Source organism: Stegodyphus dumicola, chromosome 5 (assembly GCF_044657685.1).
Source record: "Stegodyphus dumicola isolate Sdum_Otavi_A_Nest chromosome 5, ASM4465768v1".
Classification (NCBI taxonomy): Eukaryota; Metazoa; Arthropoda; class Arachnida; order Araneae; family Eresidae; genus Stegodyphus; species Stegodyphus dumicola.
In genome coordinates, this window is record NC_140772.1 from 98,480,002 (window position 1) to 98,507,773 (window position 27,772).

Consider the following 27,772-nt stretch of genomic DNA (forward strand, 5'->3'; position numbering starts at 1 on the left):
TCGGCTGAGCAAGGCATATATATACGCCCGTGGCAGTTAAGGGGTTAAGATCTCTAAATACTGGTAGTTTGAAACCCAAGCGAACGGGCTGGATTCATGGTCAGTTTTCGTGGTTTTTCCCATGTATAACGTGAATATGAGCCCGTTTCCTTTAGAAAGTCCTCCATGAATATATCTTATCCCTTAGTCAGATAGCTCTTGTGTGCTCATATTCAAATCACCTAGCCTAACCAATACAGAAGTACTGATCAATTATAAGTTAACTATGGTAGAAGGAACAAGGATTTCTGTCTAAAAGGATGAGATGTCTTCATGGCGACTTTATAAGGGTAAAGGACTTCTTTTATATAATACACTGAGATATTCCAATGCAGAGCTTACAGTCATTACATTACAGTTTAATTTTTTAGTTCATATGAACATTTGCACTTTGTTATAACTAACAAAAGACATTTCTAATGTTATATTTTTAACTGATTGGTGCAAACTAATTGGTATAAGATCATTTACGTCTTAATTTTTATGTTTGTTTTACAATGTTAAAGTTTTTAATATTTTTATAATATCTTGAAATTTTTAATGGTAAACTCTTTAGTCGTTAGACTGTAATCCGAAGATCTCAGTTTCCAGTATTTTTATTTATTTTATTTTTGATTTTAAACAGTAATAAAAAAGATAGGATAAGACTTACTGTAGTAGAGTGAATGTCTGGGCATGACTGGAAGAGTATGTGTCTTAGGAGACAATACAGGATATAATTTTTATTGATGTCTGTTACAAAATATAATCAGTTTTTTTAAATAATCGGAAATTAAAACCAAATTAACATCTTTAGAAAATAAAAATCGGCATTTTTTTCTGGTTCACTGTTTTGGAAGCAACAAACTGCATAAACTCTTAAAAATTAAGAGATTTTCTAAATTTATATATTTTACTTTTAACTAAGCGAACGGTCTTGGGGAAAAAATTTAACCCAAACTACAAGGAATACATTGTTAGCTCTTCCGTTTCAAGTTTTAATTCGGGTGTTAAATGTCATCAAATTTGTGTCATATTTAGATTATAGTGAAAAATTTCATATAAATTAAGACAATAACATGCCTTACATTTTACACTACAATGAACTAACAATTTCAACTGCAGCTTCATCGCATAAAAACATTGTTACTTAAAAATACGCTGGATTTGGCAAGAAGTCGCAGAATTGGAGGAACTGAATTTCCGCGGGCGCTTTGGTGCATATGGATAACTTGAAGAACAGGGTGCAAAGAAGTGAAAAGGTCGGTCTAGCCTTGTATGTGTTCTCAGGTTAGCTTGCCGTGAAGTATAGAAATGATGCAATCCAGAGAAGTTATTACGATTTTTAAAACAGAGAGGGAGAATTAAATTATAATTTTGATTTAGATATTTTTATCTTATATATATACATATAAAATGTGGTAAATTCAGTAGTCAGTTTCATAAATATGAAATGTAAAATGTGATAAATTTAGTAACGAGTTTCATAAAATTTTCTTCAACAAAAACGTACATAAAATGACAGAATCCTAACAGAAAGTAATTAAGAATATTGATTTAAATTACAGTAATAAAGTGAAATAGAGTAATCAGTCTATCTGTATCAGCATAAATTCTTTTCTTTCAATGCTTCATGAAATGAAACTAAGAGAACATAAAAATCATAGGTTCAGTGCGATATTAGCAAATCTTGTAGAATTTCTAATAATTTCAGTCCAAATGATAATGGAACAAATATTAGAAAAGGTTTATTTAATTAAAAAAATCATTAAAAGTATTATAATCAATGTATAGGCTATTAATGAATTGAAGAAAATTGTGTTATCAAACTTTTATTTTTTTTTTGTTTCAAAAGTTTGCATAATTCTTCATACAGCCTCAGTAAATCTAATTTTTTTACGCCAACTTCGGCCACAGCTTGCGCACTAGTTATACTATGGAACTATGCTTAAATTTCATTAGTTTTAGTTCACCCATTATCTTTGATTTAAAATCAAAAAGCTGTTAGCTTCTGTAAGCACGATGTTGTCTGTTAAACTGTATTTGGATTAATAAAGGGTTCTTTACACCTTTCCCTGTGATACTAAGACACAGTGAAAACTCACCAACTGTCTGGTCTAATTGTATATTATCTATAAGAAGGCCAGATCTTATAACATGATTTGCAAATTTAACCTGAAAGTGGGTGTTTGCCAAGAGAAAAACAATTTAATGCTAAGAATAACTGGAAGTTTTTGTTAAAATAAAACTGTTGTTCCTTTGAAAAATGAGTGTAAGAAACTGCACATGACAAAGTTCTTGCCTTAGAGAACTCTTTCCAATAAAACTGCTTCTTATCTATTTTTCACAAGTATATCACAACACTCATTTGCTCCAGTAACTAACTTCTTTGCACCAAGTATTAAAAGCAGAAATAAATTACCAATTTTCTATTTTAACCATTCAGTTTACTGAATTTATAAAAAGGAAAATGAAATCTTTAACTGTTTATAATGGTGTAAAGATTCAGAATTTTCCAGTTACAAAAGATAGCAGCAAAAATATCATATGAAACTGATAGATATTTTGCATAACTCAGACTTTATTTACTTCAAAATTAGGCTTAAAAATTAAAAATCAATTAGCATTTTTGAGAAATCGATAATTTTTTAATATGAAAATACCAGTTTTAAACAAAAAATTTTATTACAGAAAGAAAAAAGTTTTTATCGCTGCTAATTAAAACCTATTATTATGATAGTTATCCCATAAAATGCAATATCAAATAAAAAGAAGTTTTGATAGCCATGATTAAAAATATTATTGTCACAATAGTCAAAGATTCAGGATTAAATTTCACATTAGACATCCAAGAACAGTGCCTATATCAACACTAATAAGTATATCTCTTAAAATCTTTGTCAAAATCACTTTGTAAGATTTACTTTTTTTTTTTTTTAGTTAAAATTAATCAGTAACATTTTCAGAAAAATTGATTATTTTGCTGAAAATAATCTTAAATCATTCAATTGTAGAACAAGAAAATTTCAATAAACAGCAAAATTGTTTCATTCATTTTCACAATACGATACTCAAATAAATATCAATATTAATTTAAGGAGCATATATTTTAATATCTTTTGTATAACATATTGATATCTTATTTAAAATTTATAAGCATTTTTCGATACATTTCCTTGCCCCCCCAAAAAAAAACAAGCTTTACATTTACAGCATTTTTATTATAATTTTAAAGTTGATTTTTTTTTCCATATTAGAGAATTTCATTTTATTGGTTTATTTAGATATATAATTTTTTATTATTTTTAGAAACTGAATGTAGTTTGTTTTTTCCTTGAAATTTTACTTAACGTGCCTTTGCTTTACAACTGCAAAATCTAAAGTACTATGAAACAAGTGAAACACACAGACTGATTACTTGCATTATGCAGCTTTCATGGACAGTGGTTTGCATAGTATTTGTTTTGTTCTAGTGGTTACAATTTAACATTTTAACAAATTTTGTTTTCATTACAAGTTGTTGAAATGATTGGTTTTAGAATTATTATTACTTTCAGTGATATTCCCACTTCCAATAGAAGCTGCTTTTATTTATCAGTTCTTTCACCATTATTTATGCCATGAATAAATTATCAACTGTCATATGGGTCATACTTTTTATATAATTCTTAAAATCTTATAGTTTGGTCTTAAATCAGCAATTACTCAAGATTTTGATAAAGTTCAATTCTGAGAACTGAAAGATATAGACTGTGATCATTGTGTTTTGCTGTGATATAACTGCACAAGCTTTGCAATATTAGCTATATTATTACATCAACAATACAATTATATACACTGAGTGTAATGAAAAGTAACATACATCCCTAGGGAGGGAAGATAAAAGACACCAGATTCAGTGTCATATTGAGATATATATTCATGAAGCTAATAAACACAGATACCTGCTTTTGAATTCTGTACTGAGTCAATATGACATCAGCAGGCATTTCTAGCTGAATTTTTATTATCTTTATAAACTGAATGTATTCCCCCCGCCCCACAGTGTCTGCAGAATTCCTTCAAATTTGGTAAAACTTTTGGCTATGTGTTCTTCATGTAAAGTGATTAAAAGTCACCTAAATTGCTAAAATCTGAAAAAAGTGTGACTGAAAAAAGACAGAAACATGCTTCGATATCAAAATGACATTAACGAATATTCTAGTGGTAAGTTATTTTATAACACTTAACTGAACTTTTCTACTCCTAAGTTTAAAAGTAAAGTAAGAAAGTAAATTCTAATATGAATTTCCATCTATGCCTCCATCTTATGCTAAAAACATGAAAAAGTGTAGTGAGAAAGTTCAGTGTTACTTTTAAATATAAATTACAAAGACCACCAGCTTTGATGATCTAAAACTTGCAACATTGAATTTTTAAGCAGCTTTACCAGATATACTTTTTTTGATGTAAAAAGAATAGCTAAAAAACAAATTTAGTGAAAAAATATATTTCAGTAGATAAGCGAAAATATATTTACCACTTTCCTTTTAATATATGAAGGTAGTAAATATATTAATTGATCTCATTAATTTGCTTTTTAAAGCTGTGCGAGATGCAAGCTTTAAAAATTTATTTCCTTTGTCTACTTAAAACTGACATGCAATAATGAAAAACAAATGTTGAATTTAGATTCAGGAATAGAAAATACATTAAGTTAAAAAAAATGAAAAGGAGAAGTTGTTCACTCTAAAATAGTATTATGGTTAGCTAAAATAAATAAAAAAAAATTATTTAAAAAATTGAGTTAAAATATGCATCTTAAAAATACATACCTAAAAATATTATTAATTACAGATCAACAAATAACCTATGGAATTTTGTCATTAGATAAAAATCATTAAGTATGTTAATATTAAATACCACATCTTTAATAAGCTTTCATTTTGAGTACTGTATGGTGTGTTTAATATTTATAGATATAAAGATTTGCGAGTATCACTTGCATATTTTTTTTCTTTAAAGATTATGTGTCCTCATAATGTGTTCAAAGAGGGAAAAAATAATGTTCCAGTTTTCATATTATCAACATTTTATGCAACAAACAAATAAAAATAACAAAAAAAGATCAATAAAATTAACAAGCACCTAGAACGAGTTTTTATAATGATAAAAAATGTATGGCATATTTTTAACAACACATATTGATTTTTCTCTGTCATGATAAATCCACTGCAATAATTCAAAAATTAGTTACACGTAGCTTAAGTTCAACAGCAATTAATGAAAAACATATGCAATTTTCTATTTACTATTAACAACCTGGCTATTAATCAAAAAAATCTTAAGACAGGTATGATATGTAAGGAAAGTACAAAATTATCACTTATTTTCACAAAACTGATTTTTCATTTGCACAGCAAATTCACCAACAATTCTGGAGCAGTAATGCTTATCTCTAATGAATATCATAAAATTTTATAACATATATTTTACTAGGAACTAGAACATAATTTTTAGAAATAATGTATGATATATTATAAGGCTTCACAAATGCAGTATAAACTATATCAAAATAGAAAATCATTGCATATTTTACTTTTGAACTTTTAGCTGCTGCACATGAATAATTCATGCATAAGACTACCTAATAAAAACAAATTTAACTATTAAGTATATATTGAATGAAAATGAAAATAATTTTAAATGGATATATGATATGACCACGATGAAAATATTTGACTAATATGAATATAATACAAAATCTGTAATATAATATAACATGAAAATCTGTTAAACCAAATATCAACCTCTCAAAATTCAAACTGATCAACTCTATTCATATAATGATAATCTGTGATGTTTGTTAAGATTTAATTAGAAATATAACAGCAAACAAATTTCAAGATAAAGGCTTTAAATGCAAACATATTAAAAAGAATTTGCAATCTGACAATTTCAGCTTATAATCTAACATAACGAACAACTTTACCACTAAACATTTTGTTTTCCTTTTTAAATAAAAGTAATACCTACTGCTATTAATTCTTAAATTTTCACTTTTACAATCGAATGACATTAAAACTCAACTCAAAAAGAATTTCAATTTTAAAAGCTACAGCATTTTTTTTCTTTAAATGTAAAATGGCATAAACAGAAAAATATCAAAATATTAAAAAAGCGTATCATGGCTTGAATAAAAAATACAGGAAAGTTTGGAACAGGTTTGTTGCTTGCAAAGTTTCATCATTAACATTTGATTTTATTGTTATAGAGTTATAAATTTTATAGCTGGTATGTGATATAGTATTAGAAATGCATTTTATTATCATACTTGGTGTAATACTTCATAGCAAAATATTTTTGAGAAATCCAATCAAAATAACTTTATAAATTATCAGTTTTTTTGCTGATGATTTTAATATTGAATATGAATAATGGATCTTTCACACCTTCAGTCTGCAACAGCTGTAAAAAAATCACTTTTGTTAGTAAATGTACACAAAATTTGGTTATGCTTTTTCAAATTTTCTGTAGAAATGGTTAGCAAATTATCAAATTCTTTACATTTTCTGAGTTTTTATTGCGGTAACAGAAAATAAAATAAAGTACATTATTATAAATCACCTGCCATACAAAGCCCAAAAAGAATTCGTTGAGCTTTAAAATGACTCAAATTGAAAACTTGAGTTTTCAAAAAAATCCTTGACTGAATTCTGGATTGAAGCTAGAATTAAAATTTCCCTCAATTTCTGGAAATGGCACTAAATGTTTCAAGCACCATATACTTATGAGAAATGACTTTTTCAGCTTTAAATACTTTTTAAATTCAACTATCGCTCAGTGCTGAAAAACACTTAAGTTGCTTAACATCCAGCAGTGTCAAATATTGCATCAAGATTTAGTTTGTTATGCAGCAAAAAAGAAAAGCACATGTGTTATAAATTTTTGTATAATTAAAAAATCCTAGAATTACTTACACTGAATATGTACACTGTTTACCAAAAAAATTAATTATGGGAAAAAAGTTTATATCTTTATTCTATATTTAATATCAGGGGTCATGAAAAAGTCTCAAAAGTTTAAGAAGCACTGATTTAGAGAAATGAAGTCTTGATGAATCTTATCCATTACATGATATAATATATCATAAGTGCATATACATAAAAAATACTTCCTCTTCTTCACATGTAATTGAACAATATAAGAATTTATATCATTATATAGAAAACTTATCTAGGTTAATATATATACTAAAAATATGCTACAAATAGTTCTTGCGATAACTGAAAATATGACAAGAAAATATATTATTATAAATCACCTGCCATACAGAAATGGGGGGAAAATTATTTTGTTCCCTCTATTTAATTGTGATTTTTATTTTATTGCTTTTATAATTAATGCAAGCCCAAAATTCAGGAATTTTTTAAAAATAAGTCTGCAAAATTCTTTTTGCTCCTGAAGAAGAGAGATCTGTATCTGATTGCCCTCAAAACTGAGAGTATTGTGTTTAAAATCTATCCCAAAATAGTTTGCTCCTCTGCCTACTGAGTTTCACATTGGTTTATTTTTCTTCCTATTTGAATTAATGCAAAGCTTCAGTATTTAACACTCCCAAGTAACATTAAAAATATGCTACAAATAACTATTGTGACTAAATCTTTACTACTATAAACAAATTTTAGGAATTATGGAAAACCAATCACAACTATGAGAAACTAATCAAAACAATTTTTGAAATGAAATAACTCAGAAGACATACACAATTCTGTCGGCGAATTTGTGATAGAGGTAATTCTAAACAGATTAGTTGTTTTATTTATATGAAAAGTTAAGCACTAATCATACTCAAATTGAGACATTTACAAAAACAAGAATTGGATACTCAAATTGAGACATTTACAAAAACAAGAATTGATCAGTTTGATCAGAAAGGTTGTGGCTAAAAAGACAAAGAGATAATTCTGGTTATTGTAATGACAGCAGTGCCTTACATATTGTAATGTAAATTTAAATAATAAAAATGCCAATTTAAAGAATTCCTGAAAACTGATGAAAGGTTTGCAGATCAAAAATAAGTACTAACAAAAATCTCAACCAAAGCCAGAATTCGAACATACACTAACTATTTTCAATGAGTTAAATTTTTAACAATTTCCTTCTTATAATTAAAAAACACTTGGTAAGCGGCAGTATTTCAATTAAAGAACAGTTCTGAACTTAAACAGAATATTTTAAAATGAGTCAATATTTTCTTAAAGCACAAGTAATTAAACTGCTTCTTTTGTTACTATTATGTTGTAGTTTATAACAATTGTTTGGCACAATTCTTCAGAATGTAATATATGACTTGTTCAGTCTCATAAAGAAGCCAAAAATTGTTACATTAAAATGCAAAATCTTTTGTTTTGATCCAAATGAAATTATATAGATATATGTAAATTAAAAGGGTTTGCTGAAATTAATTTATCTTATAAAATGTAAAATACACACAATTATCACAGTTACTCAAACAATTTCTAAAGCACACTTTAAAAATTGCCTGAGTAGTATTGCTATAGGTTGCTAACATCCTTTTAAGAATTTACAAATAACTAGAATATACAATTTTAAAATTTAATGCAGTGACATTACATTTAACTTTAGTTAAGATTATTTTGATATTACAAAAGAAACTGGAAAAGCACTTTTTGCTAAATGCCAAACAAAATATCTATCTGAAACAAAAACTTAAATCAGTTAAATATATTTGAAACCATAAATCTCACCAAATATCCTATCTATTTTAAAATACAAAATTTATTTAGCAGGTTTCTAATCCTTAATAAATATTTATGAATATATAGAATATATACATAAAATTAGGTTACAGACCATTTCAGTTTTCAGAAATTATAAATCAGATATGTGTATCAATATTCTTGTATGTTTCATTGAATAAAAATATTAAATATTGGATTAAATTGGTTTTTAAAAATAAATCAAAGTATTTAAAAAAACTATTTTACCTTACATTTATAAAAAAAATAAATATAAAAATCTCCCTACATAAATATAGCAGAATATAATACAAATATTTGAACTGATGTAAAAAAAAACAACAGAATACTGTATCGTAATTATTTCACCCTGGTTATGCAAACAGATAAATATACATATATATATGCAATAACCAATCAAATGTCGCAATACAAAAATACAGTGATATAACTGAGCAAATACAGTAAAGACTAGATGCAAAAGCATGTCTCGTAAAACTATTCAGATTCCAGTGACTAAAAAAGAAAGAATGTATACATTCAAAATAACATAGGGTTATTCATAATTATGTGAAATATTTCAAAGAGTCAATAAATAAACTATGTACCTGAAACCAAATTTTATTTGCCTGAAATGCAGTTAAATTCTTAAAGTTATATACATACACACACGTGCATCACTATGTGCACATTTGAGAAAGTAGTTATCAAAATATGCCAGAAAAGTAGACTGCATGCTCAAGATGAGAGCATTTTGTCTTCACACACCACTGATCTTTAAATCATTAAATGTTCCAAATTAATCTGAGGAGACTACTTTTTAAGGGGGTGGGAGACCATATTTATCTCTGCCTCCACTCCTTGCTTAGCACCAGAATCTTTGCAACTGTATCACTATTGCTACAGCTGAAATATATTAGATAGCTTAATGTGGGATGAAATGGATCATCATACAGAAGTCTGCCGTAACAACAAATATGGACATATGCAGCAATATTAAAATATCTTTAAGGAAAAAAACCTCTCTCAGTTTGCATATGTTAAGGCTAAATAAAAAAAATCTGACATCAATAGCACAATTTATTTCTCATGAATTTTGAGAATATTTCATGGAATTATGAATAATCCCATACACAAATAATTGAAAATGTATTGTAAATTATAAATTATTAAAAGAAACTTGAACTGGAAAAGAAAAGAGAACTATAACAAAAGCTTATCAATGCTTTTAAAGGATTTCTGATTAATTTAACTCATTTCTAATTAATTAATTCAATACATAAATTATACATGTCTCCACAATTTAAAATAAATGCAATAAAAATTATAATAGTTTGTATCAGATTATCAGCAAAATGTAACAAAATGCCATAAACATGACAAAATATAAAACCTAAAACTTCTTCATGGTTGTATATCATTCTAACTTTTGTTAAAACTTGAATATTTTGTCATTCAGAGAACTTCATAGAAAATAATGCAGTTTTAACAGAATGAATCACAAAATATTTATATATAATTCCTTTATGGTAAAAGATAATTTTGAAACACTTTTTTAAAACATAGTGAATTAAAAATAGATATATACAAATATATACAATCACTGCTTCAACTTTAATAGATAAATTATATGCAGAAAATAAAGTATGTAAAATAAACTCAAGAATTTATTAATTTTTTGGCTAACTTTATAAAACTGAGAAACAATTCAACAAATTTTCGTTTTTGATATTTTATGTTTTGGCCATAAAAACAAACTACTTCAAATGATAATATTATTTAACTAAATGCTTTGTAATGAGTGCACAATAAAGATATCTTAACTATAGTCCAAGAACAGGTACAAACTAGACATTTAAAAGAAAATTTAGAAAGGGGAAGGGAAGGAACTGAAGTACTGACATTATAGTATTAAAGGAAAATGCACAACTTCCATCTTATAATTTAACAAGCAGAAAATTATAAAACATTTTTTGCAAAATGCAGATGAGATTTCGCTTTGCAGAGACACTACAAACTAATAAACAAAAATTTACTTTGAACTAATATTTGGGGCTCTATGAGGTTCAAAACTGTCTATCAGTACTTTTATTGGCAAGTACGCAACTTGCCAATAAAAGTACTGATTGCTCAGTAAAATTATTAGCTTACACTCTCAAATTTTAGTAAGATCTATTTTTGAATGTATTTTAGCTTTTATTTCTGTTTTAGGATTAGATTATTTAGATTATGGCAAAGCATGAGGGAGAATGCCTTTATGGAGGAATTTCAAAGGAAAATTGATTTATATTCATATTACACAGGAGTAAAATCATTCACAGGCCCATTCATAGGATTTGAAATTAGTTGAACTACCAGTGTTCAGTGATTTTTCCACTTGGTTGCTGGGGGGACATTTCTATTTTTGAATAGATAGTGATCTGCTAGGAATAATTCGCTAACGGAAGATCAGAAATAAAGTGAGGTTGAAATAGTTAATGTTATTCTCCAATGGATAGTGGTACTTTATGAACTTTTTTTTTTTTCAGATGTAAATTCTTCAGCAAGTGAGTAGGGATAACAGGATATTATTTGCACATATGGTTTAACTTATCTAGGAAATAGAGCTACTCAATCAAAAAGCAGTAATCACTACTGGAGACTTGATTGGGGGACAATAGGGAACATTACTTCTTGAAGTATGAATGTATTACAAAATTTCTAAGTATAAAGATATTAATAATATGAGAATATTATTTGAATTTATTTCATTGTGCTTCAATTTTTGTTATTCATGATAATTTGATTTACATTTTATTAGTTAAAAAAACACACACATGAAAACAACATGGTAATTGTAGAATACTTCTTTCATTTAGAACAAAAGAAGACTTTGAAGTCACACACACACACACACACAAAAAAAAAAAAAAAAAAAAAAAAGACTAATATAATCTTAAATTTATAATTATGATGTTACAAGACTAAATAACTTTTAAAAACTATAATAAATATTTATCTTGTAGATATGTGTACTGCTTAATGCTGCATGATGTTTTATAGAAAACTTCACGAAAATAGCAGTTTTATGCCTGAAAATAGCTCAATTATCAGCACAAATATTACACTTCTACATCTCGTAATCTACAATAATAAAATTTAGTGATATTTGTTGAAATATCACTAGCTAGTCTATTTTTCCGTTAGAAACCCAAATCTTGATTTTTGGAGACTGATTTCCCTTACTTTGCCTATTTATAGTTTAGTTTAGTGATCCTTGAAAGTTTATTAAATGTTTAGGAATGTCTAGGTTTTGCAGACAATGCTGTATATTATCTGCAAGTGCTATTAAACGCATTTGATTTTCCCATCATTTCACATTTTGTTCCATTTGAAAAGACTGTCTCTGATTATTTGATAATTTTTAGAACAGTCAAAGAATACAGACAAATGAAAGACCCATGGAATTTCAGATAAACAATCTGTCCAAACTTGATATCTATTAATGATTTCTCCTGATTTCTGGAATTTTTTTTAAATAGTAATCTCTTATTAATAAAAGGAAAAACAAAGAATAAAATATAAAAATATAATATAGTTATTCTTTACATAGTGAATTTTTTAAAATTAAATATCAACAGCATAAAATAGCTATATGTAAATAGGAAGAAAAACACTTAAAAATGTGTAATAAAACTCAGCATTCCAATATTACATTAACAGCATGTGTATCATTAATCAATAATTAAATAAGAGCATTAATATGAGTTCTTTGAAATGTTTATAAATCTATCATGAAACTGTATTTTTAATCAATTTTAATGTACTATTTATATTTTTTAATTTTCAGTACTTAAAAGTACTGGAATTTAGAACAATGCCATTATAGAAAGCAGTTTAAAAACATTCATGCTACTGGATTCTGATTGAAAAATACTGACACAAAAATATAAAGCAAATCATACAAGGAATGGAATGTAACCTGAGTATTCTTAACAATAAAATTAACAATCATAATTTTAAATGTAGAATAAGCAATGTTACATAGATAAAATATACATCTCATTTAAAAATCAAATATATATATGATTTAAAAATGTATACATAATTAATTGTGAAGGATAAAATTACATAACATTCAAAAGACATTTCACTATGCTATCAAGTAAAATTGAAATAAAATAGTTTCTTACTCCTTTGAATAATTTAAAAATTTTTAATATTTATGGAAGAACTACAAATAATTTTTGTCTGCATTTAAAAAATAAATGATAAAAGAATGGTACATAAGAAGAATGAATATAAAATATTTTATTACTTTATGTATGAAGAAATTACACTATTTTCTAAAAAAAATGCTTTCCCTGTTGATAATATAAACAGGCACATGAAAATCATGTCACTTTTCTGACAAATTAAAAAATGAAATTATTTCTTACATAAAACAAAACTTCATGTACTTTGTAACTATTTGTACATTTGTACATTTGTGAATGCATACATAATATATACAAAATCTAAAAGGAAAAATTTATAAATTCTGAAGTACAGAGGTAAATAATAATGTAATAAACAAAGAATGACATAATAAGAGACAATGAATAAATATATAGTATTTTAAATGACACAATATTCATGCTTTGACATATTTAAATAAAATAAAATAAAGAAATAATAAAAATTGTAAAAATTATGAAACTAACTTTTTATTTATCTCCCCAGTCTTTGCATTTATATATTTAAAATAATAATATAGTCAATTATAAAAAATAAAATACAATTCTATGGGATAAAAATTGGCTGAGATATTTAATTTTAAAGATAGAGGTCATATTCATTAGGTGTAAACAAACTGCAGAGCAAATTGTTAGCATTTATACATAATTAAAAACAAAATATCAATTTAGAAAATGGTTTCTGATGTCAATAGATTAAGCAAAGAGCATTTCTAGGCAGATTATCATTCAAAAGTACTGATCAATATAACTATCTTTTCAAAAAGTAGATATTCATAGCATTGTATATATATGGAATTGATGTTCTAGAAATCACTAGCAGGTTTCAATATTGTCATATAACCATCTTGTAACATTCTTTGCATAAATTAAAAACATGTCTAGTTTAATAAATTTTTTATACAATTATTAAATTATAATTCTAAAGTAACAAAATAGTATTGGAATATGGGAATAGTAATAATGTATTTTTAGCATTTGAAAACTTATAAATTACTCGCAGAAGAATTCTATTTACACACGAATTGTAAAATTATAAATTAAAGAATGTCATACAGTAGTAAATAATATATATATATATATATATATATATATATATATAAATTGAATGGCATTTAAGGAAGGAAAAAAGAACTCAAAATTATTAACTGACCTCTCAAGACAAATCATGATATCAAAAACTACAAATTTTGAAATTAAATATCTCAGTTAATTTCTGTTATTATGAAAATGAAACTTTTTGCATTTTATTTTTTAAAATGAATATAAAATGTTTCTAAATATAAGTATTACTAGACTAGGGGAACGCATAAAGAGTTAGATTTCTTGTTTTGCAAAATTGATTTGTTTAACTATATAAAAACACAAAAACATGAATAATTGCATCATCTAAAATTTTTTTGTAACAGTTTGCGACCAAAAACTGTGAAAATAAAGCCAGGCAGACTTTCGTGGCCAGAGTGTATAATTTAAAGAAGGAACAGATTTTTTTTCAGTAAAAAATTTATGCAGCAAAACTGAAGATAATACGCCTGATTTGTGAGAAATAGTCCTTATTATTGACAAGAGTTCAAATGTACTCACACATACCCAAAATGAAAACACATCTTCCAGTTACAACCTTCAAAAACTTGCACATGAAAAATGTAACATGTTTATTTTGAGCATTTCAAAAATCGAAAATATTTTAGAATTAATACTTCTGTTCAAAATTATTTAGCATGCAGCTCATACAATATCACAATAAAAAATTGAAAAATATAGCCTTAAGTACTCAATTAGCAGTAAAATGTTTTGAAGATAAATATTGTACACTGAGAGTTTGATACATATAAATTTCATAAACTCATATGTGGATAACTATACATTTTTCTTTACTTTCTAAGTCAATACAGACATGCGATTCTTTCTCATATGGCTTTTATTTCACAAAAATTATTTTATTACATTTTAAAATCATTTAGAAAAAGAATAATATGATAAAGATTATGTAATACATTTTTAAAGAAAGCAATAGACTAAGAAAAGGTAGTAGAAACTGAAAACTTGGAATCATCACTTTTGTATATATATATATATATATATATATATATACAGTATAATTTTTTTCTTAATTCTTAAATAAGAATAAATAAAAATTTATCTCATTTAAATTCAGAAAAGTAGTTTCAAAAGCGGATTAAAATAAAAATATATTCAAGCAAAGCATTAGTGGAAAGTAAAAAAAGCTGGAATAAGGAAAGCAAAGTATAATTAACAGGAAAAATTGATTTTTTAGAATTATGCACACGACTATTAAAAAAAATTACTACAATAAAAATTAGAATGGTGTATGAAAAGTATATTAAATTTATTATGATGAAATCTTAAATTCAACTACTTTATTTTTAAAAAGATGAATATACCCCTTGAAATTAATTCAAAACTGTAGATTTCAAGCAATCTTGGGTAATAATATTGTTTGCAAGCTACTGCTTTTATTATTTACTTATCTTTAGACAATGGCACTAAAATTTATTATTGTTATAATCATTTTTTCCCCTGCCATTTTATTGTATGTTTGAATGCCATTTAAGAAATAAATAAATTAAGTAATGATTGCATACTACATCATTACTCAATACTGTTTACTAGAAACATGCAATAAATAGATGCAGTATGAAATGTAAATTTAGTGTTAAATTTTTAGATCACAATTCCAACGGGACTCAAATTAAATTATGAGCATGAATCTAGTTAAACATTCACTATAAAATTTTATTAATATATTTTATGCATATAACTCTCGTAATTATATTCATACAATTAAATAACAATTTTAAGGCAACTGCTGCTTAGCTTCATCCTCCTCTTCAAAGAATTATGGCAATTAAAAAGAAGTAATGTTAGTAATACTATTAAGAATGAACACAAAAGGCAGTAAATTTTATCAACAAAACCAAAATCAATACCAGATAATATCATATGAATTTACAAATTTATATATAAGTGAGGTACTCCTTATTTCACCTATTACAAATATTTATGCATCTAAGAATGGAAACTATTTTAGAAACTATACACCACAGATAAAATTTTACATAAATTTTTAAAATTCAATTTTGTGCTATGTAAATCTAGCTATAAATTTGCATATACAGTTAATAGCACGTATGTACACAAATATATTTTTGCATTAAGATGGTCCTTATTTGTTGATTCATTAAATAATTTTATTGCAAAATTTTAGAATAACTATTATTTAATAAAAATATTCTTGCTAATATTTATTAATTAACTCATTTTTTTAAAGGTCAGGCACAAATAATAAATCACCAATACTGGCATACAATACCAAACATACTTTAGGAATTACCAATACTGGCATCAAATTAATATACAATATCTTATCTCTTATCAACAAAAATAAATTTTTTAAAGATTTTATTTATCATCTTTGTTAATTTAAAGGTATAAAAATTGTGGTGCCACTTACTGCTAAACATAAAAATTGGCGTGAAATTTAATTAGATGGCAGCAACCCTAACGATGCATTAAGCTTCATGAAAAGAATAAAAATTTTATATGTAAAAAATATAATATACACAATGTTTAATGTGTGCAATGATAAGGCTGTGTACAATGCTGAATTTGTGAAATTCTGATTTTTTTAAACAATCTGTTTTTACTTAAAAAATTACAGAGTTGCATAGTTTCAGCATCACACATAGCTTCAGCACTGCAAACAAACTCCAGTAATATATATATATATTACTGGAGAAATTAAACAAGAATCAGCATAATATTTGTAAATTTTGCAGGACTAGTTTCAATGGTTTAAATACAGAGCCATCTTCTTCAGCTGCCTAAGTGCAAATGAATGAGACAGAATATGGTAATAAGATGACTGAAAAGAAGTCAAGATACTGGTGCCATCTATTGATAAAACAAGAAAACTAAAACAATTTTCTTACATGATGAGGCTAAAGATGGACTGTTTGTTAACTAGAATAGAAAGATTTTTTGAATGTGAAATGCCTCTAGAAAATCTCATTCATCAATGGAAGATATTTTTTGAATAATTTTGGTTGCAGAAAAATTAAAAGTGTGATTATCCGAATGATAGTCTAGACAATAGATGATTTTTGTGTTTCCTTCTCCTAACATATGCTCCGTGTTCTTTAACACGAAATTTTAAGGCTCTTTTAGTTTGATCAAAGTAAATTAAACCACACTGGCAAGGAATCCTGTAAATAACCCAGGAATTTATATCAAGAATGGGGTTCTTAAGTATGAACTGCAAATTTTATTGATAGAAGAAAAAACAACTTGAAAGTTAAATTTCTGTTAAATATGTGCAATTTCATCTCTAATTAAACAGTGCCAATAGCTTGACTTCTTTCCAGTCATCCTTATTTTATCACCATATTCTATCTCAGTCATTTTTACTTGAGCAGCTGAAGAAAATGATTTTTGTTGTTTAACTTCTCCAAGAATCGTTATTTGGCATGTTATTTTAACATATAATATATATATATTTTTACTGCACAGCTATTTATGTTGTGATAAAAATGGGCTACCACATCTGACACATACTTGGTGACTGTCAAATGTGAGAATAAAAGTTACATATATATATTTTTAGCCTAAAAATAACAACATTGTAATAACCAATATTAATATTCATTTATTTTAATATATAAGTTATATATAACTTATATATTATTAACTTTATATTAAGTTATATAATATATAAGATATATATTTTTTGTTTTAGCTTAAAGATACTAATATAATAAATATTAACATGCATCCTTTTTATAACTACTTTAACTTTCTGGTTGCTCATTTGATTAAATTTTAGTTACAAAATAAGACCTTAGTCCTTTTAAAAATGTAACATTTTCTAATCTTGGATATTGGATTAAAGATTAAAGAATTTGTGTCACTATAATTTGATACGTTATGCAATTATTGACGTCATTTGTCAGGAGCTTGTCATTACCTCAATGTATAAGCACAAATCATTTACTGAGTGGTTCAATGTTCATTAGACATATCATTTGTATGGTAATCTCAATTTCCTATGCATGAACAAAAATAAGGCACTGAAAGTGGTAACTTTTTTTTAATAAAAACTGAATGATTAAAGAGAAATATCCAGCAGAAAAAACATGTAATCACATCTAAATATTTGCATTTTATAAACTGAAAGATGTAGAAAATTAGCTCAGTTGATTTATTTTCAATGCTGACTACAAACTCATAAAAATTACAAATTTTTCCACAATCTGTCTATTGGAATAAGCAATCTAATATATACTAAAGTTTTAAATCTGAATCATTTTAAAAATGTTTGTTGATGATCTGATTTCAATACAAATGAATCTGCATGTATAAATGCCATTTTGCAAATCTGTAATTAACCCAATGATAAATTATGAAGATCATAGTTTGCAAAAGCTTAAAAAGATAATTTTTCTTTCTATGTAATAAAGAAATTTTATAATCCTCAGAAATCATTAAACTTTACCTAAAATTAATTATTTTAATAAGAACAGAATATTTTGCAGGATTTAAAGGTATTCACACACATACTTGTAATTGCTCAGCAAATCTAAATGTTTCAAATTTACATTTCAATATCCTCCATGGAATAGTTTCGTGTAACAGATTAAAATTAAATATATTCCTATGATTCTCTATGGATTTCTTTTAGTAAGCAATTAAAATATGCTTACATGATACTGGCATCAAGGTATTAATTTCCTAATCATGGAAGAGACAATCTGTAGACACCGTCCCATAAAGGGGAGGAGGAACAGAACATAATCTAAATCTCCTTGAAAATAGTAATTTTTTATATAAAATTCTGATTAATCTTTCAAATTAAAAATACACACAAGAAGAAATTGTAATTAAGTAAAGCTAATTTCTCCTACATATGTATAAGATGATCCAACAGACTGAAATTTGCTTCAAAATAGCTCATACTGAGTAACAGAGAATTTTCACTAATTTACAAAATTATGAATCATTCAGAATGAAATATATATTTACCTAGTTATCATCACATCAGCACAGCTTTATCAATGGGCATAGAAAAATCGTTACAAAACATAATAATTTCTCAGTATCAGAATTATATTTTTAAAAATATTAAAATTTCTTACAGAAACCCTAAAAATGAACAACTAATACACGTTGAAATATGTTGGTATGAGCAGAATTTTGGGTAAAACACACTGCTAAATGTCCCATTATTTCGCTCTATAGCAGATATTTGGCTGTATAAAAATAAGCTCAAATTTTTCCCAAAAGAAAATATTTTATAAAAAATGAGTATCATTATATGACAAGCATAAAGAGGAAATCTCTAGATTTTTTTTTTTTTTTTTTTTTTTTTCAAAACCATGAAAAGGAGATCATAAGGGGAAAAAGATTGTTCAGTGGGTTATTTTGAAAATTATCCAAATTACTTCAATCACAGATACATAAAAATCCTCCAGATGAAAGCAAATTAAGTCCCACATATTATCCAAAAGTACAATATATCTAGTGATTAGATTAACATCAAACTCAAATTTTAAGATACAAATATTTGAAATTTAAAATAATCACCAGATAGAAATTCTTAATATACATTTCAAATGAGATTAATAACCATTTCTGCTTATTAATTCAAATTAAAATTTAACAATTTAATCCAGAAGATGGAGAGGGGGTAATGTGAAATTTGATCACGAAAAACTCATTGTTTAGATTTAAGAAATCAGTTATTATAGCCTACAGCTATATGTGAAGTTTTAGGATAGGTGGTTTATGTAGAACTCTTTATAGCTGCATGCAAGACTGGAATAATATACAAACAAAAATAGAAACATTTCTAAAAATTCTACAATTAAAAATTGGTACCTAAATATTTTCCTGTTAACTTTGAAGCTGGCAGATTCTTCTAAAACTTTACCAATGATTCCACTAGAAGTTTCAACAAACAGATTGCTTTTCATTTACTTATATAACAACTGATAATTTGTTATTTAATTAGAAAATTGACAGATACAAATTTATGCATATGGCATATTAAAATTTAAATAACTAAGAGCTTTGATGCTATCCAACAAAGAAATTCATTGAAAGTAGTGCCAATCATTCTGGTGGTCAAAAATCCCCGATGAAATATAAAATAAAAACCAAAGTGTCACCACCTTCTTTATAAACACCATGCCACAGAAAATCACTTAAATTGAAACAGAGATGTGCTGCTTCACAGTGTTCCTTCATGTGCCATTTTGACTGGCTCTACAGTCTTTTAATGTTTAGAATGTGTGCTTTGAACATACCTCACTGCTTGCTGATCCATGGAAAGCAGCTCCCAAATTTTAATCATCTTTTTTTAAATATGCAGAACACATATAACTTCCTTATAAAACCTAACCTGGCTTAATGATCATCTAGGTTACATTAAAAAATCTGATGTGTACACCACGACTTCCTTGTATGGAATATTAAATTATACGCATTTTTTCTTGCATTTCATTTAAACTTATTGGATTGAATTAAATCTACTTCGCCGACAGCGCATAAACCACAATAGAATAAATGCATTCTTTAAAATTCACTCTAGCATTGCGACACTCTGGCGCTAGATTCACTTAACAGTATTATATTTTGTTCATATTATAACTCATAATGCACAAAATTTATATCATTTAAAGAATAGAATTATCTAATGGCTGCCACATGTTCTATTCAAATACTATAATAAAGCTAGAATGATGTATAAGAAATTAAGCAAACAAAAAAAACAAAAAAAAGTTTTTCACAGATGATTGAGTATTTCTCATTCAATTAATTCAGTTCTCACTTCGCAAGAAGGCAAAAATACATAAAAACTCAAAATATCTATATTAAAAATTACGAAGTAAATCTTAAACACTTATTTCCTCAAAAAAATTCCAGAAAGGATTAAGCATGATTTAATTGGCAATAATAAATGAAGGCATTACCTTTGTTGTTGCGAAGCTAAGTTTATCTAGATTGGCAACAAATCCACTAGTCTGCTGTTTCAAATGTAAACAATCAATGGCCGCCATCATAAAAAAGGCTTAGCGGCACTTAAACAACTTTAAAATTGTTGATAATTCTAAAAATATTGAATGTAGATTTACTAAAGGCATAAAAACCTTAACAGGAAGATAAAAACAAAATAATACAATCATTTTTAAAGCAAAAAATGTACAATTTACAAACATATATGAGTAAAGAAACTGAGATCACTGTGCTGAGTAACAGAGTGGATATATTTATAAATATATTTATATATGTTTGGTGCGGCCGATTGCAACCAAAATACGAAGTACACATCTACATGTTATAGCAGTCCTATATACAAAATTTCAACATCCTGAGGCTAGTCGTTTTTGAGTTATACGAGATACATTCGTACAGACGCCACGAAAAATTCTCTTCAGAATTCATTTTAAAGCAGTTTTATAATTTTTTTTTTGAGGAAACGAGTCTTTTATTCTGTACTTACGTACAGATATTATGCAAAAACTTCGTTAAATTGCATTCGATAGCGGTCAAAATGGATATTTTCATTGAAATATGCTGCCTGAAAATTTTCACGATTACAATACTTCCTTTTTACTTCGTACAAGGAAGTAAAAAAGGCAAAATTTTTTATGGCTGCGTTGCAGCATCCCATTCATCCATTATTGTTGATAAATTGCATTGTTTGGCTACACTGTAGAAAGTGGTTAATGGCAAAATATGCAAGTACCTAAATTTTAAAAACACAGAGATTGCTAATGTTACGTTACATTACAGTAAACCCTTGCTGAACGCAGACTTGTAAAACACAATTTTGTGCATACATGTTATCTTAATTGTCTCCATTTAATTTGTCAAAGAGACTTTAAATTATAATGATACACTGCATAGAATATTGATAATTAAACTATACATGATACAGTGTGTAGAGTTGTGATAATCTTCTTTAATGAATAGTTTGTAAATTCATTCATGAAAGAAGTCAAACATTGCTTAGAATAGCAAAACCTGAGTTTTAAAGTTCTCCTAATTCTCGATAATGTTCTAGGATACAATGCTGAAGTCCTCACAACAATGCATCCAAAAGTAAAAGTTTTATTCCTTCCACCAAACATCCCTTTCTTAATCCAATCGATGGATCAAGGAATCATTGAAACATTCCAAAGGCTGTTTTGTCAGGCAGATGGTGAAAGCAGTGATAGCAAAGAGGGTAAAGAATCTTTAATTTACAGGAAAAACAAATTGTTAAAAAGGCAAATAAACTGTCTGATTTTGTAACAAAGATTGACCTAAATCAAGAAAAAAGAGGATACTTTATGATAGGTGTTAAAAAACTTGGCACTCCTTACTAAGAAACATTTAATGAGTTGTATCATACATTATCCGTAACAAAACCAGCTATTTGAAACAATAGTTGTATCCCGTGCCTACTTATTAAGCAGAAATAGAAATTCTCTCAATTAAAATTTGTTTCATTTTTTTTTTTTTTTCTTTTTAGTTACAATAATATCAAGGTTTGTATGAATTACACATACTTTCTTAATCTGTACTATATGTAATCTGTTTTTTTCATAGAAAGTTAACTGTGGAATGTGATTTTGCTATATGCACAATGTCTTAATGGCATAAACTCTGCATTTACCAAGGTTCTACGGTACATGCAAGCAGTATGCTAAAATATTACTGCTTACATTGCACATATTTCAGACTTTGGCATACCACTGAACATAATATGTTAACACTGAAGATATAAAATTTTTCAGAGTTCGTACACATTTCTGCACATGAAAATAAACGACTTTTAAGGACCATTAAAGAAAAATAATCAAGGAACTATGTACAAATCATATCTGAATAAATTAAATTTAAGATATTATCTATGCCTTAATTTCACTTGTAATACCATCCTAAGAATAAAATAAACCTATAAGTAAGATGCACTAAACAAAATTGTAAAATAAATTTGAGAATAAAATCAACTTTGTAAATTTTACTTTGTACCATTCATTACAAGTACTTATAGTTGGACATATTTTACAAAAGATAAGTGACATTATCTTTATGTTTTACTAACAGTTAGCTTTATGCTGATTTTTTCTTTCATATCTCATTTAATCATGTATTTGCTCAGTCTAGTTATTTAGTAAATAGCAGACAGATTTTATGTCAAATGGCATAGGTTAATATGAGAACTAAAATTATAATCAGCATGTTCCATAACAAAAGACTGGCTTGCTTGCCTAGAGAGTGACCTGCTGATCAGAACAGACCTGAATGCCTGATGTTGACACAGTTAGCAAGTTTTCAAAGTTAGTTACGCTCTGTCTCTCTGACACAGTTAGTGTTGTAGCTTCGTGTAGAGTTCATAGTGTTGCAACCCAGTTAATATATTTTAAGGTTCCAATAAGCAACTAAAGCACGCTGTTTTTTATTATTTTAAGTCTCACTAGCTGTAAGGAATAAGTTTTACATTAATTTTTACATTTTTGGGGTCATATCTTTTGACCACAGTATGGTTTGATGAAAGGCAATAACTTGCTTTAACATGCAGAGAAAACTTTTAAAGGTGAGCAATTAGTTACCAATAATTAAATTAAGTAATTAGATACCCTTAGTCATTATAGATTTACATGGTCACTATTAAATTTTATTTATTTTTTAAAAGTATTTGATAAAAAAGCTCTATTAAAATCTCAATCTAATAATATTTCACAGTTTAAAACACATGTAATTTATGACACTGATTCTTAAACAACATTAGGATACATTAAAAGCTACACTTTAAAGCAGCAACATACAACAAAATATTTATGCATCTTTTTAATCTGAAACCTTCCCAGATATTTTGGCCAATTTATATCAATTTCATTCCCTTTAAGCATCTTCTCTAATAATGAGAAATTTGTTTCAATAAGCTGGGCTTAATTTCTAAAATTATAAGGGCCAGAGCCTTATGGAAGACTGTCAGGAAAGAAAACCAAAAATAAATAAATAAATAAAATGACTAGTAAAATAATTCATAATTAAACAATTAAATAATTTATAGTTGGAATAATTAAACAATTAATATTAAAATTTAATAAAATGTAAAGAGATAAGTAAAAATACAATATGTTAGGTCCAAAAAATGTATAAAATCTGAAAGAAAAATTACATGTATCAATTCTGTAGCAGAAAAAAGCCAGAAGTATTAAAAAAAAATAAAAAAAAAAAAAAAAAAAAATATTAAATGAGTTTTATACAGGAAACTGCTGCATATTCTGAAAATTGAGACAATTACATAGCTATTTTGCTTTTGCTAAGAATTGTTTTGTAAATTGCGCTTTTTAGCATTTATTATCTTGCTTATTTTTCAGATTCAAATTAATGTAATAATAAGTCGCCAAAATGGAAAGTAATGTCATTTTAAATATGGCAAGGAAAACTAAAAACGTTTTATTTTAATGATATTTCTTAAGTATAATTTCAGTATATTACCATTATTTTAATGAAATTTACTAATGTTAAAATATTCTAAAAAAATTCACAAATCTCCGAATTAAACATTTTTAGACAAAATGTTGATTTGTCCCCAAATTTAAAAATGTCTCATGAATGAATTCACATTTTCAAAAGGGAAAGGTTGCTTAAAAGCTCTTCACTATAAAAAAGGAAATAATTTTGAAATGTGTATGTTTCACTTCTTGGCTAGAAACTTGAGTATTGCACCATTTATATTAGAAATAGGAACAAATTCAAATGATTATCATATTTGTCAATGAATCGGGAAAAATATTCCTCGAAAATGCTAATTCACAATCAAAATAGCAGTCATAAAAACGGACCGAAATTTCAGGTGATTAAAATTAAGGACCTTCTACCAGTTTTGGATGATTAAGGACTTTTAGACCAAAATATCAATTCCAAAAAACCTAATGACTTTCAAGGACTCTTAAGGTACAAACCCTGTTAATACAATATACTTTCCGACTTAGATTAAAGGTTTAAAGATAATTTAAGAAAGCACTGCAAATAAGCAGTTCAAATATATTTTTTATTAGAAACAGAGTTGAAATGTATATGTATGCATGTTTAAGCTAAAACGTTTGAGTGTAAAAACATTTATTTTCTCTTTTCACTGAGTGAACTTAGTCTTAAAAACCTGAAATTATTACGTAGGGTATAATAATAATAATAATAAAAAAAAATATGAGAAAAAAAAGAACAAAAAAAGGACCATCCTGTATATAAGCAATGAAAAATGTGCATACTTTAATTTACTTGAAAGCCATTTTTAGGTAATATTAAAAAAAAAAAAAAAAAAAGATTAAGAAAAGCTTAGAAGTTCCATTTGAATACAAAACTTCAAACTGCATTAATTAAATTTGATATTACTTTCATAATTAGTAACTGTTTTACATCAAAACTTAATGCAGCATATTCAAAGAAATTTAAAATTTTCAATTCTTCAAAGAAATTTAAAAAAATTCCTTTACCATCAAATATTTTCTTGTTCTCTCAGTCTACTTTACAAAATCATAATTATATAGTTTTAGTACATTGCAACTTCAGATTATAATTTTTCATCCTCTATACAATTGGTTACAGTCATTCCCTTAAGGTAAAAGGGATTTTCTTGATTAACATGTTATTGAAATAGCACAGCTTTTATAAAATATACATAATGCAAATATACCCAACATGAGTTCAATCATTTAGTAACTGCCAGCGGTTAGAATTACATAATATTTTAACACATGTTAGAAGCACACAATTTTACTTTCTTAAAGATAGCTTTAGTTCACCACACAGCTACAAATCCATTTTTGATCTTTCTATGGTTTGAGATCTTCCACCTGGACCTCCAACCTACAAATAATGAAAGAATTAAATCCGTTACAAAATTCACAATTATTTACATTTCAGATTAAAGTTTAAATACAGTCATACTCTGATACTTCAAGATGTGCTATAACAAAATTCAAATTTGGTTTGCTACATTCAATTTTATAAGAAAAATGAATCACAAAAAAATGTAAGAGAATGAATCGCAAAAAACTGATTAACATTGTCACATTTACAAAAAAAGTAAAATAAATTTACTTAATAAACCATACCATGGCTAGTTACAAATATTAAATTTATTGTCTACATTTTCCATTTTGACCAAATGCTAATATTTTACACGATAAATTACTTAGCATGAAAGTAATGAATCTGTTTCATTCATTGAATTACATATCTGCCATTTCAATACACATTTATATTTATCAATAAATACTTTATATATAAAAACTCTAAAAATGAATAGTAAAAAATATTGATGAATTTATCTTCAGCTTGTGAGCACAAAAACAAATTACTATTTTAGTTCAAACAAGTGAAAAGAATCCATCACTTTTCATTCTACAATTCAAGCGAATAAAAACTTATAAATAATACACAACATAGCTCTGGTATTCATTGTGATGGAGAGTTAGTTTTACATGTGTTGCATTTCTTTCACATTTCCTTCAGTATCAGAAAAAGAATATTATACATCACCATTTTTCCTTTTAATTTCTTTCATAGTATCTTCTATCACTAAGATCTTTAGATAACAATATTATCGTTGCATTTTGGAAAAGCTTCATATTACATTCTGAAAATATTTAAATGTACTTTTTCCTAACCACTTAGCAATAGGCAAATCCCTACTTGAATCACCTTCCTATTATACACCCTTGCTAGACTAGTGCACTGAAAACAATTTTGGACTGTTGATTCGGTAACAAGTAGACAAGACAAGCCTAGCAAGAGCATTGTGTCAAAAAGTGAAATTATATAATTTATATCAGTGTAAACTATGGCTGATGATCCTATTTGTGGTTGCAAAAACTTACGATGGGTTGGCAAGGGTAAGCAAATTTATAATGGGGTCATTGTCTCACTTGCACTTGCAAAAGTGGAAGACACAAAAACACACAAAAACCTAAATTGATGGTATATAACCAATGGTCAATGCTCTGACTGGAGTCCTAAAATTGTTTTTAGGGTTTTTTGAATTTTTATGGGTCACACAGTCATAAAGTTTGTATACCATTGATCTGTATAATTATCATACTGTTTAAAAATGAACTGATTTTTGTAATGCCACTTATAAGCTCTTGATTAAGTCCTTGTCCACAGATTACAACAATCAAAACACATTTGATGCCAAATTAATCAATAGTATATTTTCAGTATCTATGTGTGCTGTACAATTGGCAGTCAATAGCAGAATCTTTTACTCTTAGTTCTTCATGTCAGATTTGTGGCACTTTTTCAGACTGCTTGATGCCATCCATGCCTCACAATTAGTTTTTACAGGAAAAACTTTTTGACAAACCTAGCATGAGCATCTTATTTTTTAAGCATCTAAGATTAGAAATTTTCCAGTCACTAAAAGACTACAAAGCTAAGTGCTGTCATATCTGCACACATAAAAATCTAGAAATTTGGCAGTTTTTGCCAGTGCAATTTTGTTTTTAAATTTTAACATTTAGTTTAGCATCACCTTATAGAACAATCTAGCTTCATTGGCATTAAAAATGTTTTTTTACTTGTACTAGCACAAGAGGCATTATCTTAAACACTTTTTTCTCATTTCCTGCACTTAATTTTGAAGCTTTTCCCAATTCTCTAATAATTTTGGAAAAAAAAAAAAAAAAAAAGTTGGTTTTCTTTTTAAACCTATAGAAGAAGGTATTTGAGAAAAAAAAAGCAGACTCTGCAATGTGTATGTCAGATTTATTGGTCTTCATCTGA

At 26.7% G+C, this 27,772-nt stretch overlaps 1 protein-coding gene across 2 annotated transcripts in view; it reads right to left on the reverse strand.

The window, feature by feature from the left end:
- Positions 1-5,071: 5,071 nt before the first annotated feature.
- Positions 5,072-27,772, reverse strand: part of LOC118203181 (CUE domain-containing protein 1-like) — a 79,715-nt gene continuing 57,014 nt past the window's right edge. Inside the window, exons 8-9 of one of the 2 annotated variants that reach the window (XR_015041173.1) lie at positions 20,962-25,855; positions 5,072-19,930 (exon numbers count right to left, since the gene is read on the reverse strand). Coding sequence is in view for 1 of the 2 variants with exons in the window: in XM_035375443.2 (XP_035231334.1) it covers positions 25,799-25,855 (57 nt within the window). In the remaining variant the exon portion in view is untranslated. Of the gene's footprint in view, positions 25,856-27,772 lie in introns of both variants that reach the window. The other variant, XM_035375443.2, reaches the window with a different exon arrangement.